Source organism: Somniosus microcephalus, chromosome 7, assembly GCF_052327205.1.
Source record: "Somniosus microcephalus isolate GS21.2 chromosome 7, FLI_Smic_1.0, whole genome shotgun sequence".
Classification (NCBI taxonomy): Eukaryota; Metazoa; Chordata; class Chondrichthyes; order Squaliformes; family Somniosidae; genus Somniosus; species Somniosus microcephalus.
Window position 1 is genome coordinate 171,220,861 of NC_140993.1, and position 16,633 is coordinate 171,237,493.

General features: G+C 45.8%; 1 protein-coding gene across 1 annotated transcript in view; it reads left to right on the plus strand.

The window, feature by feature from the left end:
• Positions 1–16,633, plus strand: part of LOC147115004 (uncharacterized) — an 869,491-nt gene that overhangs the window by 432,861 nt on the left and 419,997 nt on the right. The window contains exon 18 of the mRNA XM_085993202.1: positions 12,460–12,690. Within this exon, the coding sequence (XP_085849328.1) occupies positions 12,460–12,690 (231 nt within the window). The remainder of the gene's footprint in view (positions 1–12,459; positions 12,691–16,633) is intronic.

The window sequence follows — 16,633 nt, forward strand, 5'->3', positions numbered from 1 at the left end:
TCCGAACTCCTTCCCTTTGAAGATTGAAGCTCGTGTTCAGATTGTTCCCATGGTAGAGTCTTGTCCTTCAGCATATGAAGGAGTTGGCTGACCATTAACTCTTCCACGGGAACACTGTGGGTCAGAGTCTTCTCCATTTCATCCACCTTTTCCTCCAATGCTTTCACCTTCTTTTCCTCTTGTACTTTGGCTTCCAGCGCTCGGAGAAGTTGCGCATTGATGCTCTCTAGCTCATGTTCAGAGGCCATTCTTACAGTCTCTGTGTTTCTTACAGTTCCCTTTTCTTCCACTGAACGGATTCCCAGTTGAATCTGTTCTTCAAGTTGTTGAATCTCGGTCATTGCTGCCCCATATTTGTCTTGGGTTTCCTTTTAATATTTTTATGAGTTCTTGTACATCTTGTCTTTCATGTTCTGCCATGTCTTTCACCTCTAATTTCTCATCTATGGATGGAACTTCTACCGATGAGTCTGTCTTGGCCTTGAGCTCATTAAGAATTTCCTGTAGCCTTTGGACTTCTTGTTCATGTTCAACCTTTAGTTGCTCATATGCTTCCACTGAAACTAGCTTTTCGGAGGTTGCCGAGTTAACCCCCTCCAGGATTGTAGCCTGGGCCTGTTCATACTGTTCCTTCAACTTCTCAAACTCTGCTTGTAAGGAGTCGTAGAGAAGAACTGGAATAAAATCCTGGCTTCCTGAAGATTCCTCTTCATTTGCTTCTTTCTGCAAATATTCTAACTCCTGAACATCATAAGGGAGATGTGATCGGTGATTGGTCACGATGGCTCTATGGTCGCTCTCTGCTTGAGCTAGCTGCTTCTGTTGTCTTTCCAGATTCTCCCATTCGGTGTCATAGAACTTTTTCATTGTTTTCATCTCTTGTACGAGACGGTAACTCAATTGTTCTAATTGTTGTCGTGATTTGAAATAAAGTTGAGTCCGAGCTCGGTGTTCTTCCGTCATGGATATGTCCTTAAACTGAACAGACTCAGAATTCTCTGTCAAACTATGTTGTCGTTGTTTGGTGGAGATCTGTTCTGAAACTTTGTTCTTCTCTGGAGCATAAGCCTTTCTGCATGCCTTCGTTTTTCCAACCTTAGTCGGCAAGTCCATTTTAGCCTTGTCTTTCACATTTGGGTTGGTCTTATCGTCATCCGATTCAGAATCTGAGCTGATTGTCTGCACCGAGTCCTCACTCGTTATGGCTTTTAGATAGTGCCATTCCATGTCTATTTTCTTGATCCACTCCCGTCCTAGAAGTGGTGGTCCTCCCTCAGGTAGTACGTATAAGTTCATTCTTGGGTGTTCTTTACCCCTATCTCTCACCTTGACTCTTATCTTTCCCATGGGGTATACTTTATGCCCCGTGTATGTCTGCAATACGAACTTGGTATCTCTTAAGGGTATATGTGAGAATAGCTGGTGGTAATCCCTTCGATTTATGACTGATAGAGCTGATCCAGTGTCCAACTCCATTTTCACTTGGACTCCAGCTATTTTTAGCATGACCCAGATAGTTTGTAGGTCAGCTTCCTTACTCACATTGTGAATTCTCAGACTACCCAGCTCCTGGCCGTTTGGGTCTGAGTCCGAATTCTGTTCGTCTGAACTCTTCTCAGCCACCTTGTGTACCTTGTTGTACTTTTCCTGTGATGGCTTCCTTTGGTTGTTGGTCCTTTGGTTGTTGGTCTTCTTCCCTGACCGGCATACCTTAGCTATGTGACCCAGTTTGCCACATTTCCTACATTCCTGGTTCTTAAACCAGCATTGGTTCTGGTCGTGTGTTGTCTTCCCACAACGATAGCATTTTGTTGTTGTCGAGGTAATTTGATCCACACTGAGTGCCGCTGTCTTTAGCTGCATTTCCGCAGTTCCCTTCGCTGCGGCTTCGTGCGATGCTGCAATAAGGACAGCCCTGTCAAGTGTAAGGTCGTTCTCTTCGAGTAGTCGCTTTTGCGTTCCTTCCTTTGCCAATCCGCACACGAACTTGTCTCGCAATGCCTCTGTCAGATTCCCTCCAAACTGGCAGTATTTCGCTAGTCTACGCAGTTCGACCAAGTATTCTGCGTTGCTTTCGTCTTTCCGTTGCGTTCTCGCATAGAATTTGAATCGTTCCGCCAACATCAACGGTGTGGGGTTCAAGTGATCCTTCAGAACAGCCACAATATCATCGAAAGTCTGATCCGCCGGTTTAGCCGGTGATAGTAGATGCTTCAAGAGCCCATATGTCTTCGCGCCCATCGAGTTTAGCAAGATTATAGCTTTGTCATCTTCTTCTATTTTATTGGCCTCACAATAGATCTCAATGCGTTCCACATACGTGGCCCAGTCTTCTACCTCGGAATTAAAATCGTTGATGTTACCACACTTAGGCATCTTCCTCTCTTCCTGATAACACCACGGATTATTTCTTTAAATTTTCTTTTTTTTTTTCAAGATGGCGGTTCCCGCGAAAATGGCGGTTTCCCGCGCTTATCTTCTCTCCCCGCCCACTTCAATGGCGGTTCCCCGCTTCTGTCTTCTTCTCCGCCTAATGGTGGTTTCCCGCGTTTCTTCCCCTGGCGGGAGGGGTACACTTTCCCCCACAGGCGACGGCCACTGGCTTTCAGGTTCACAGCCTGCGCGTCGGCTTCAGGGCTTTCCCTTTTCTCGGCAGGGCAACCGGCGCTGGGTACACCCCGTTGACGGCGAACAGTTTCAGCCGCTGGGCTGGCTCTCGCTCAGTTCCCCTTGCTCGGGCTCTGTCTCTCTCCCGCTCGCTCAGCTCTACCGGCGCTGGGTACACCCCGTTGACGGAGAACAGTTTCAGCCGCTGGACTGGCTCTCGCTCAGTCTCCCTTGGTCGGCTCTGCCTCTCCCGCTCGCTCGGCTCCCAATCGCGCCTCCCAGCCCTCTCGCAGTCCGGTACTTCCCTCCCCGGCTGCGGCTGAGTTTATCTCTTCCCGCGCCTACGTTCCCGGTCGCAGCGCTTCGTGGCTTCGGTCGCTGCCCGGCCTTTTTCGCCGGTCGCGGTCTAGCTGTCTCACGACGCCGTTGCGTCCCCCAGCCTGTCTGTACCGCGGCTTCCTTGCTCCACGCTGCCCCAGTCTCAGCGCCTCTGGACCCGACTTCTGTCCGGCTCCTTTCCCCCTCGACCGTGGTCGAGTGCACCGCCCTTATCCTCCGGTTATTCTTTTTACTTTCCCTTACTCACAGTCACCATGGCCGCCTTGCTTCTCGTGCTGATCGGCTCACTCCTCACCGTGGCAGAAGGGACAGTCAGTGCCTGTTGCTGATGGAAGTCTTTGTCTCTAAATTCTTCCTCCTTTCTAGTTCTGCAGCCTTGAGTTTTCTCCCAGCAGAACGACGAGGGCGGTTGCCTCTTCTCGACGCTCGTTAACTGCTTCGGAAGTATTGTTGCCGCAGGGTACGATCGGACTCGTCGCCACTGTAAAGTCTGTGGGTTGTTTAGTTAATTAATACACAGACTCCAAGAGTAACTTAAAACAGGACTTTACTATTCGAAGGTCAGGGCGAATCTGCCCAATAACTCCTGGCACAACACTTATATACTGGTGTGGTCACCGTCGGTATTACCGTATACAGAAGCCAAACAAAGTAGTGCCACACCTAAAATAGTTCTCTTAAAGGTGAACGGTTACATACAATAGTTCTCTTAAAGGTAGACGGGTACATACACTACAATCCTCCCTTTTTAGCTTACAACATACTTATTCCCCATTAAACATAACATATAATCAACTTCATGTAAAACAATTCACAGATATAGTCTCTGCGGGAAACAGTTCACAGATTCAGTCTCTGCGGGAACAGTTCACAGATTCAGTCTCTGGTCTTGACTCGGTCCGAACAACATCTCTGTGGTGTAGCCGGTTCACATTTCTAGCGTGACTCATCCAATAGTCTTTTCCTTGGCTTAACAGCTTGAACTTCCGTCCTGCTGAACCAGCAGTGCTGACTTTTACAAACAGCTGGACTGCCTTGGTAATTTTTCCTACTTTCCAACTGATTTGGCCCCCTTCGTAGGGCCCACGTGCATGATCTGATAGAAGTGATAATGATTTAGATGGTTATCGTCTTCTGCTTTGTCTTTTTCTTTTCTGCTTCTTGGAGACTCTCGGGGCTCCCTTATCCGCTGCCAGCTGTAGCGCCACCATCTCCCTATGTTCCTTAGACTTTAAGTGCTTCATCCTGATTTCTGCACTTTGGGAGTTTTCATCACAAGCTGGGCAGACCAAGTCATCGTGATATTCCGTGTCACTCAACAGGTCATGGTAATATTCGGTGTCGTCCTGAGCTAGTCTAGCGAGAGGGCCTGCTACTTCTTCCGTACCCAACTGGACGTTAGCCGACTGTTGTTCCCTCCCTAGACATCTTTCCTGAAGAGACTTCTTCATGCGTTCATATTCATCCCGCTCTTCCTGGGTTTCCTGCAAATCCTTCACTAATGACCTCGTTTGTGATTTCAACACTTCCCCTTCCCTCGGGGATTGATTGATCAGGCTATTCAATCCTTCTACTGGAGCAGCTGTTTCAACATTCTGCTGTTCACATTGACGTGATTCAGCGTACTTTTGGCATCCCTGTAAAATCTGTGTTGCAACCTCAGCTATTTCCATAACTTTTGAGAGCTCCGAACTCCTTCCCTTTGAAGATTGAAGCTCGTGTTCAGATTGTTCCCATGGTAGAGTCTTGTCCTTCAGCATATGAAGGAGTTGGCTGACCGTTAACTCTTCCACGGGAACACTGTGGGTCAGAGTCTTCTCCATTTCATCCACCTTTTCCTCCAATGCTTTCACCTTTTCCTCTTGTACTTTGGCTTCCAGCGCTCGGAGAAGTTGCGCATTGATGCTCTCTAGCTCATGTTCAGAGGCCATTCTTACAGTCTCTGTGTTTCTTACAGTTCCCTTTTCTTCCACTGAACGGATTCCCAGTTGAATCTGTTCTTCAAGTTGTTGAATCTCGGTCATTGCTGCCCCATATTTGTCTTGGGTTTCCTTTTAATATTTTTATGAGTTCTTGTACATCTTGTCTTTCATGTTCTGCCATGTCTTTCACCTCTAATTTCTCATCTATGGATGGAACTTCTACCGATGAGTCTGTCTTGGCCTTGAGCTCATTAAGAATTTCCTGCAGCCTTTGGACTTCTTGTTCATGTTCAACCTTTAGTTGCTCATATGCTTCCACTGAAACTAGCTTTTCGGAGGTTGCCGAGTTAACCCCCTCCAGGATTGTAGCCTGGGCCTGTTCATACTGTTCCTTCAACTTCTCAAACTCTGCTTGTAAGGAGTCGTAGAGAAGAACTGGAATAAAATCCTGGCTTCCTGAAGATTCCTCTTCATTTGCTTCTTTCTGCAAATATTCTAACTCCTGAACATCATAAGGGAGATGTGATCGGTGATTGGTCACGATGGCTCTATGGTCGCTCTCTGCTTGAGCTAGCTGCTTCTGTTGTCTTTCCAGATTCTCCCATTCGGTGTCATAGAACTTTTTCATTGTTTTCATCTCTTGTACGAGACGGTAACTCAATTGTTCTAATTGTTGTCGTGATTTGAAATAAAGTTGAGTCCGAGCTCGGTGTTCTTCCGTCATGGATATGTCCTTAAACTGAACAGACTCAGAATTCTCTGTCAAACTATGTTGTCGTTGTTTGGTGGAGATCTGTTCTGAAACTTTGTTCTTCTCTGGAGCATAAGCCTTTCTGCATGCCTTCGTTTTTCCAACCTTAGTCGGCAAGTCCATTTTAGCCTTGTCTTTCACATTTGGGTTGGTCTTATCGTCATCCGATTCAGAATCTGAGCTGATTGTCTGCACCGAGTCCTCACTCGTTATAGCTTTTAGATAGTGCCATTCCATGTCTATTTTCTTGATCCACTCCCGTCCTAGAAGTGGTGGTCCTCCCTCAGGTAGTACGTATAAGTTCATTCTTGGGTGTTCTTTACCCCTATCTCTCACCTTGACTCTTATCTTTCCCATGGGGTATACTTTATGCCCCGTGTATGTCTGCAATACGAACTTGGTATCTCTTAAGGGTATATGTGAGAATAGCTGGTGGTAATCCCTTCGATTTATGACTGATAGAGCTGATCCAGTGTCCAACTCCATTTTCACTTGGACTCCAGCTATTTTTAGCATGACCCAGATAGTTTGTAGGTCAGCTTCCTTACTCACATTGTGAATTCTCAGACTACCCAGCTCCTGGCCGTTTGGGTCTGAGTCCGAATTCTGTTCGTCTGAACTCTTCTCAGCCACCTTGTGTACCTTGTTGTACTTTTCCTGTGATGGCTTCCTTTGGTTGTTGGTCCTTTGGTTGTTGGTCTTCTTCCCTGACCGGCATACCTTAGCTATGTGACCCAGTTTGCCACATTTCCTACATTCCTGGTTCTTAAACCAGCATTGGTTCTGGTCGTGTGTTGTCTTCCCACAACGGTAGCATTTTGTTGTTGTCGAGGTAATTTGATCCACACTGAGTGCCGCTGTCTTTAGCTGCATTTCCGCAGTTCCCTTCGCTGCGGCTTCGTGCGATGCTGCAATAAGGACAGCCCTGTCAAGTGTAAGGTCGTTCTCTTCGAGTAGTCGCTTTTGCGTTCCTTCCTTTGCCAATCCGCACACGAACTTGTCTCGCAATGCCTCTGTCAGATTCCCTCCAAACTGGCAGTATTTCGCTAGTCTACGCAGTTCGACCAAGTATTCTGCGTTGCTTTCGTCTTTCCGTTGCGTTCTCGCATAGAATTTGAATCGTTCCGCCAACATCAACGGTGTGGGGTTCAAGTGATCCTTCAGAACAGCCACAATATCATCGAAAGTCTGATCCGCCGGTTTAGCCGGTGATAGTAGATGCTTCAAGAGCCCATATGTCTTCGCGCCCATCGAGTTTAGCAAGATTATAGCTTTGTCATCTTCTTCTATTTTATTGGCCTCACAATAGATCTCAATGCGTTCCACATACGTGGCCCAGTCTTCTACCTCGGAATTAAAATCGTTGATGTTACCACACTTAGGCATCTTCCTCTCTTCCTGATAACACCACGGATTATTTCTTTAAATTTTCTTTTTTTTTTTCAAGATGGCGGTTCCCGCGAAAATGGCGGTTTCCCGCGCTTATCTTCTCTCCCCGCCCACTTCAATGGCGGTTCCCCGCTTCTGTCTTCTTCTCCGCCTAATGGTGGTTTCCCGCGTTTCTTCCCCTGGCGGGAGGGGTACACTTTCCCCCACAGGCGACGGCCACTGGCTTTCAGGTTCACAGCCTGCGCGTCGGCTTCAGGGCTTTCCCTTTTCTCGGCAGGGCAACCGGCGCTGGGTACACCCCGTTGACGGCGAACAGTTTCAGCCGCTGGGCTGGCTCTCGCTCAGTTCCCCTTGCTCGGGCTCTGTCTCTCTCCCGCTCGCTCAGCTCTACCGGCGCTGGGTACACCCCGTTGACGGAGAACAGTTTCAGCCGCTGGACTGGCTCTCGCTCAGTCTCCCTTGGTCGGCTCTGCCTCTCCCGCTCGCTCGGCTCCCAATCGCGCCTCCCAGCCCTCTCGCAGTCCGGTACTTCCCTCCCCGGCTGCGGCTGAGTTTATCTCTTCCCGCGCCTACGTTCCCGGTCGCAGCGCTTCGTGGCTTCGGTCGCTGCCCGGCCTTTTTCGCCGGTCGCGGTCTAGCTGTCTCACGACGCCGTTGCGTCCCCCAGCCTGTCTGTACCGCGGCTTCCTTGCTCCACGCTGCCCCAGTCTCAGCGCCTCTGGACCCGACTTCTGTCCGGCTCCTTTCCCCCTCGACCGTGGTCGAGTGCACCGCCCTTATCCTCCGGTTATTCTTTTTACTTTCCCTTACTCACAGTCACCATGGCCGCCTTGCTTCTCGTGCTGATCGGCTCACTCCTCACCGTGGCAGAAGGGACAGTCAGTGCCTGTTGCTGATGGAAGTCTTTGTCTCTAAATTCTTCCTCCTTTCTAGTTCTGCAGCCTTGAGTTTTCTCCCAGCAGAACGACGAGGGCGGTTGCCTCTTCTCGACGCTCGTTAACTGCTTCGGAAGTATTGTTGCCGCAGGGTACGATCGGACTCGTCGCCACTGTAAAGTCTGTGGGTTGTTTAGTTAACTTAAAACAGGACTTTACTATTCGAAGGTCAGGGCGAATCTGCCCAATAACTCCTGGCACAACACTTATATACTGGTGTGGTCACCGTCGGTATTACCGTATACAGAAGCCAAACAAAGTAGTGCCACACCTAAAATAGTTCTCTTAAAGGTGAACGGTTACATACAATAGTTCTCTTAAAGGTAGACGGGTACATACACTACAAGTACCTTACCCCCAATCCCATGTGCTTTAACTTTGCATGCTAATCTCTTATGCGGGACCTTATCGAAAGCCTTCTGAAAGTCCAAATACACCACATCCACTGGTTCTCCCTTATCTATTCTACCAGTTAAATCCTCAAAAAATTCCAGTTGCTTAGTCAAGCATGATTTACCTTTTGTAAATCCATGTTGACTTTGTCTGATCCTTTCACTGTTTTCCAAGTGCTCTGTTATTACATCTTTTATAATGGACTGTAGCATTTTCCCCACTACTGATGTCAGGCTTACCGGTCTATAATTCCCCATTTTCTCTCTACCACCTTTTTTAAATAGTGGGGTTACATTAGCTATCCTCCAATCCATGGGAACTGTTCCAGAATCTATAGAATTTTGGAAGATGACCAGCAATGCATCTACTATTTCTAGGGCCACTTCCTTAAGTACCCTAGGATGTAGATTATCAGGCCCTGGCGATTATCGGCCTTCAATCCCGTCAATTTCCCTAACATCATTTCCCTACAAATACTGATTTCATTCAATTCCTCCCTGTCATTGGATCTTATGTTCCCCGACATCTCTGGGAGGTTATTTGTGTCCTCCTTTGTGAAGACAGAACCAAAGTATGTATTTAATTGGTCTGCCATTTCTTTGTTCCCATTATAAATTCCCCTGATTCTGACTGCAAGGGACCTACGCTTGACTTCACCAATCTTTTTCTCTTCACATATCTGTAGAAGCTTTTACAGTCAGATTTATGTTCCCTGCAAGCTTACTCTCATAATCTATTTCCCCCCTGTTAATTAATCCCTTTGTCCTCCTTTGCTGAATCCTAAACTGCTCCCAATCCTCAGGTTTGCTGCTTTTTCTGGCCAAATTATATGTCCTCTCCTTGGATCTTATGCTATCCCTAATTTCCCTTGTTAGCCACAGTTGAGTCACCTTTTTTATTTTTATGCCAAACGGGGATGAACAAATTCTGTAGTTCATCCATGCGATCTTTAAATGTTTGCCATTGCCTATCCACCGTCAACCCTTTAAGTAACGTTCCCCAATCCATCCTAGCGAACTCGTGCCTCATACTGTCGTAATTTCCTTTATTTAAATTCAGGACCCTAGTCTTTGAGTCAACTACTTCACTCTCCATTTTAATGAAGAATTTGATCATATTATGATCGCTCCGCCCCAAGGGGCCTCGCACAACAAGATCGCTAATTAATCTTTTCTCATTACATAATACCCAGTCTAAGATGGCCTGATCTCTAGTTGGTTCCTCGACATATTGGTCCAGGAAACCATCCCGTATACACTCCAGGAATTCCTCCTCCACAGTATTGTTACTAATTTGGTTAGCCCAATGTATATGTAGATTAAAGTCACCCATGATAACTGTTGTGCCCTTATTGCAAGCGTCTCTAATTTCCCATTTAATGCCATCCCCAACCTCAGCATTACTGTTTGGGGGTCTGTATGCAACTCCCACTAACGTGTTCTGCCCCATGGTATTTCTCAGCTCTACCCACACAGATTCTACATCATCAGAGCTAATATCCTTTCTTACTATTGTGTTAATCTCCTCTTTAACCCGCGATGCTACCCCACCTCCTTTTCCTTTTTTCCTGTCCTTCCTGAATATTGAATACCCCTGGACGTTGAATTCCCAGTCTTGGTCACCCTGGAGCATGTCCGTAATCCCAATTATATCATAACCGTTTACATCTATTTGCGCAGCTAATTCACCCACCTTATTACGAATGCTCCTTGCATTAAGACACAAAGCCTTCAGGCTTGATTTTTTAACACTCTTAGTCCTTTTAGAATTATTATTTACTCAGGCCCATTTTGATTTACACCCTTGATTTCTCTGCCTTCTACTTTTGCTTTTCTCCTTCCTGTCTTTTGCTTCTATCCTTGCTTCCCTTTCCTCTGTCTCCCTGCACAGGTTCCCAACCCCCTGCCATTTTAGTTTAAACCCTTCCCAACAGCACTAGCAAACACTCCCCCATGGACATCGGTTCCGGTCCTGCCCAGGTGCAAACCATCCAGTTTGTACTGGTCCCACCTTCCCCAGAAACGGTTCCAATGTCCCAGGAATTTGAATCCCTCCCCCTTGCACCATTCCTCTAGCCACATATTCATCTGAAATATCCTTCTATTTCCACTCTGACTAGCACGTGGCACTGGTAATAATCCTGAGATTACTACCTTTGAGGTCCTATTTTTTAATTTACCTCCTAACTCTCTATATTCAGCTTTTCGGACCTCGTCCCATTTTTTACCTATGTCGTTGGTACCTATATGCACCATGACAACTGGCTGTTCACCTTCTCCCTCCAGAATGCCCTGCAGCCGCTCCGAGACATCCTTGACCCTTGCACCAGGAAGGCAACATACCATCCTGGAGTCTCGTTTGCAGCCCTAACAATAGAATCCCCTATCACTATAGCTCTCTTTGTCCTCCCGTCCTGTGCAGCAGGACCACCCATGGTGCCAGGAAGTTGGCTGCTGCTGCCTTCCGCTGATAAGCCATCTCCCTCAACAATATCCAAAGTGGTATATCTGTTTGAAAGGGGGATGGCCACAGGGGACCCCTGCACTACCTGCCTGCGCCTGCTTCTCTGCCTGGTGGTCACCCATTCCCTTCCTGCCTGTGCAGCCTTTACCTGCGGTGTCACCAACTCCCTAAACGTGCTATCCACCATGTCCTCAGCAACCTCTAGAATACTCTCCCATCCCTAAACTCTTCCTTTAAAATCCTCCTTAAAACCCATTTATTTGACCAAGCTTTTGGTATTGGGCCTCGGACCTCATTTGCATCAGACTTGCTGGGCCGTCCCCAGGCAGCTCGCTGGAGAAGAACATTTGAATTTGGGCTGTTGCGTCGCCGGTAGGTAAGAACATAAGAAATAGGATCAGGAGTAGGCCATTTGGCCCCTCGAGCCTGCTCCGCCATTCAATAAGATCATGGCTGATCTTCTACCTCATCTCCACTTTCCTGCACAATCCCCATATCCCTTGATTCCCTTAATATTCAAAAATCTATCGATCTCTGTCTTGTATACTCAATGACTGAGCCTCCACAGCCCTCTGGGATACAGAGTTCCAAAGATTCACCGCCCTCTTGAGTGAAGAAATTTCTCCTCATCTCAATCCTAAATGGCTGACCCCTGCTTGTAGACTCGCCGGTCAGGGGAAACTTCCTCTCTGCACCTACCCTGTCAAGCCCTGTAAGAGTTTTGTATGTTTCAATGAGGTCACCTCTCATTCTTCTAAACTCTAGAGAATATAGACCTAGTCTACTCAATCTCCCCATCCCAGGAACCAGCCTGGTGAACCTTTATTGCACTCCTTCTAAGGCAAGTATACCCTTCCTTAGGTAAGGAGACCAAAACTGTACACAATACTCCAGGTGTAGTCTCAGCAGGGCCCTATATAAAGACATCTTTACTCTTATACTCAAATCCTCTTGTAATAAATGGGTTAGATAGGTCTTCGGAGAATGGGGGCAACCGGGAGAGAAAGGGAAGGTGCGATTGGGAGTGGGGGTTGAGGCAGCGATCGGGAGGAGTCAGAGACTACGATTGGGGTTGGGGGGCACGTGGTGGCCAGCCGTGACCCATGATTTTAATATGCTATCAAGAGGAGCACTCCTGAACCTCCCAACTCCATGTTCAGGTAAGTATTATTTAAAAACTTACCTTTTTAATGGCGTCCTGCAGCGGCCCCTTTAAGAATCACTGGTTAGGCCGCATGTAGATCTGTTTTTACTGAACGCATTTGATAAAGGAGGCATCAAACAGGAGTTAGGCCCCATGTTTTAACAGGCAAAGGAACTATCGCCTGTTTTAGGTGTGGGCCCAGACATCTATTTTGATACCTATGCCAATATGGCGGGCGGTTCACTGCCAGCTCAGAATTATGCCTGCCATATTGGATGCTTTGGAGCAGCGTCATCAAATTTCTAGGCTGATAAATGTCCAAGTCGGGATAGTGTGTGATTTGGAGGGGATCTTGGAGGTGATGGTGTTCGCAAGATCTTGCTGCTCTTGTCTGAAACTAACAATAAGACAATAAAGATGATGCAGTATAACAAGATTTATAAATCTATACATGCTTTATAAATAATAAATGCTTTTGAAATTAGATTGTTTATTCTCAGAATTTGGTATTGACAGATATTGGAGCTGAATGAGACAGTCCATAATTTAAAAGATGAAATGTTGACCTTGCAACATCGATATGAAGAAAAGTGCAGCCAAATGGAAAGTTGTGAAGAAATGATTGATCAACTGTCAGAAGAGTTGAATGGAAGCCAAGAGGACTTACAAAATAACAAGGACCACATCCAGCAGTGCGAACAATTAATCCAGATATTAAAAAACGAGGCCCAGAGGATGCAAAGAGAGGTTAAAATATTTAAATTACTGAATTTGTGTTGTGACCTGAAGTGAAACTTCCTTATAACTACTGTACAAAAATACTGAACTATGAGCTATAAGTAGTTCAGGGTGAGGTGCTCAATATCAACATGAATATAAATGGATCAATGGTGACCTTGCTCATGGTGAGTTATGTGCTATGTAATGTACAAAACATTATTCGTGGCACTGATTTATGAGCCCCGATTTTAAATTGGACGGGTGGGGGCTAGGGCAGGCAGCAAACCATCCAGACCTTGGCAACGTGAAGCTCGGGCAATTTTAACTCGCAGGTCTGATCCTCATGCCGCCAGTCAGTTAACCACGTGAAACCGCCGGGAAGCAGCAGCTGGCTGGCAGGTCAGAGCATAATGTAGGGTGACAGGAGACTACGGTAAGTTTTTTTTTTATTCGTTCATGAGATGTGTGCATCACTGGCAAGGCCAGCATTTATTGCCCATCTCAAATTGCCCTTGCGAAGGTGGTGGAGAGCTGCCTTCTTGAACCGCTGCAGTCCGTGTGGTGAAGGTACTCCCACAGTGCTGTTGGGGAGTTCCAGGATTTTGACCCAGCGATGGTGAAGGAACAGCGATATATTTCCAAGTCAGGATGGTGTGTGACTTGGAGGGGAACTTGGAGGTGGTGGTGTTCCCAGGGTTTCGGGAGGGCCACTTCTGGCCTCAACTCTTTTTCCTGCTTGGTTGTCCTGGCGGGAAAGCCACAACCACTTTCCCGATGATGGGTGAAACTAGAACTAGGGGGCATAGTCTTAGAATAAGGGGCTGCTCTTTCAAAACTGAGATGAGGAGGAACTACTTCACTCAGAGGGTGGTAGGTCCATGGAATATGCTGCCCCAAAAAGCTGTAGAAGCTACATCATTACATAAATTTAAACAGAAATAGACAGTTTCCTAGAAGTAAAGGGAATTAAGGGTTACGGGGAGCGGGCAGGAATTTGGACATGAGTCTAGGTTCGGATCGGACGTGGCCCTGTGGGTGGCGGAGCGGGCCCAGGGGCCGTGTAGCCTGATCCTGCTCCTATTTTGTGTGTCTAATTCTGTTAGATTCAGGAGATGGTTCTGTGATAGTAGATTGGCGGTTAGGATCAGATCAGCCATGATCTTATTGAATGGCGGAGCAGGCTCGAGGGGCCGATTGGCCTACTCCTGCTCCTATTTCTTATGTTCATGCCAATGGTTAAATTAGCAGTTAGGCTCCGTGACCTCATCGGAACCCAATCTGCATATTTGAAGTAAGACCCCACCAGTTTCCAGTGTGTGCCCTTCCCGACTGCTCAGGTTAAAATTAAAGACTGCGGGATGGGAACGGAACGTTGGTGGGTAAGTTTCCCAGGCGATTTTAACTACCCGGCTGCCCAGTTTCCGCCGGGCAGGCAGCGTTAAAATTGCCCCTATGGTGATTGAATAATTAAAATTATGTTTATTGCAAAGTATCATGGACTGTTCATATTTTCCAGTCACATTATGTGATTATGTCCACACTTTCATAGAATTTGTACATCAGTAGCTTTCATAATTGTTGTTATACATTTGCTTAGCTATGTAATGAATTTTATGTCTTGCCTTTTTTTGAGTCCAGGATCCAAAGGAAGACAGTAGGGAAGATGTAGTTGAAGGCAAATATGAGGCATGTAGAAGTACTGAGGATGACCAAGGGGCTTGGAGTTTCCACTCGATTATGCTGGGTTTTTTCAGCGCAGTTCCCCCAATTTCGGCGTAAGCCGTGCAAAAGATCGTGGAATTTTAAGCACAAATTGTGTTTGGCACAACTTGAGTTTCCGCGGTCTTGCTCTAGTTTTTAAAATATCGTGCTAGTAACAGGCCCCGCGTACAAAACTGGCCACGCCCCCAGGGTGAATTAATCACCATTGGGAGTTTTGGCTAATTGCGCTCGTTTGCAGGCCTTCACGGTGGCTCCAAAAATGAAGCTGGATCTTTTGGGCGCAAGGACGCTATTAGGTACGTTTTCAATGTTTTTTAAAAATTTACTAAGGACCTCACTACTGTATCCCAATCTAGCTAGAAATAGTTTTGTATATTTTTAAAAGTCATTTTTAATAATTTAAAATCGAGTTATACTCACAGGTGGTGGATTGACACTGATTTTAAATGCTTATTTTTTGTGATAAACCAATTTTCAGCTGTATTAATCAAACTTTACCAAGTTACCACACCTAACTATATCGAGGAATATTTTTTAAAGGAAATTTTTTTTTTTAAAAGAATGTTTTAAAACGCTGTCCGATTGCGCTGGTTCATGACAAATTTTGTGTTCAGCGAGATGCAAATGAGTTTGAGCAGAAACTCGGGGAAAACAAACACTTTTCAAAACGGGTGTAGTTTTGAGTGCAACTTGCACTGGAATCGCCAATTGTGCCCAAGGTGGAAACTTTACCCCAGGGTTTTGTCCTTTTCGTGGTGTTGGGAGGGTGGTCATGAAGTATGGGAAGGGAGTGTTGGGGTGTGGGAGTACTAGAATTGATGTGTTAGGTGTGTGGAATTGGTGGGAGGAGATGCTCGGTTGTGGTAGTGCTAGGAAGATGGTCTTGGGTGTGGCTGTACTGGGATGGTGGTGGCAGATTATGAATTATTTTTAATATATATGTAAAAGTGTACAGATACATAAATCTTAAAAATAGGTGGACAGGTAAAAGAAAGCAATTAAGGCGACTTTTGGGGTTATAGCAATAGGGATTGAATACAAAAACAAAGAAGCCATGGTGACTACAAAATAATAGTTGTATTATTTCAGATTCCGCAACTGGAATACAGTGTGCAGTTTTGGGTTCCTCGGTATAGGAGTAATATAATGTCCCTGGAGAAATGTAGATTTACCAGAATAGTACCAGGGATGACGGGTCTATGTTATGAGGATAGGCTGGAGCAACTAGGACTGTATTCTCTCAAACTAAGAAAGTTGAGGGAGTATTAACCAATTTTAATCGCTCCACCATGGTGGCCGTGCCTTCAACTGCTGAGGCCTTAAGCTCTGGAATTACTTCCCTAACCCTCTCCGCCAAAGGCGGGTAAATGGAGTTAGATTGCAGATCAGCCATGATCCCATTGAATGGCGGAACAGGCTCAAGGGCCTCAATGGCCTACTCATGTTCCTATGTACCGCTTTTTCCTCCTTTAAGATGCTCCGTAAAAACTACCTCTTTGACCAAGCTTTTGGTTATCTGTTTTAATATGTCCTTGTGTGGCTCGGTGTCAAATTTTGTTTGAGAACACTGCTGTGAAGCGCCTTGGCATGTTTTACTAAGTTAAAGGCACTATATAAATACAAGTTGTTGTTATTGTTATTTGATACAGGTGTTCAAAATGATAAACGAAATAGACAAGGTGAATATAGGTATATTATTTCAGTGCTGGGTAAATCGAAGACAAGCGGCTATGCTCTTAAGATAAATATAGATATATAAAGGTGGGAATTTAGAAAAACTTTGAGTTATCAGAGTGTGAAATGCTTTGCCACAAGTGATTGATGTTAAATTGATTGCAATATTCAAAAAGATACTGTATAATTATCTAAAGGATAATAACATAAAAGGAGATGAAGTGAAGCCATAAGAATTGTATTTGTTTGGGGAGAATGCAAGAAACTGGGAGTGGGAGTGTGAAATTGACCCTTGAGAGGGTCATAAATTCAGCGCAGGCCTCCTACTCGACTAACGTTTCTATATTTCCATAAAACAACTTAGTTAAAAAATTCTAAACTCATCAGTTTTGCTGCACCATGAAAGAAGGCTTGAATACCGTTTAACTCAGAAATATCAAAAGTTCTGCAGGGCACAATTCAGTGTACTGTAGTAATAACTACTTTTGTTCACTACTGTGCAGGCAAGGATAATTCAAATGTCTGTGTAAGTATCACAAGCACAACTTTGTTTCAGAATTATAAAGCACAGTAT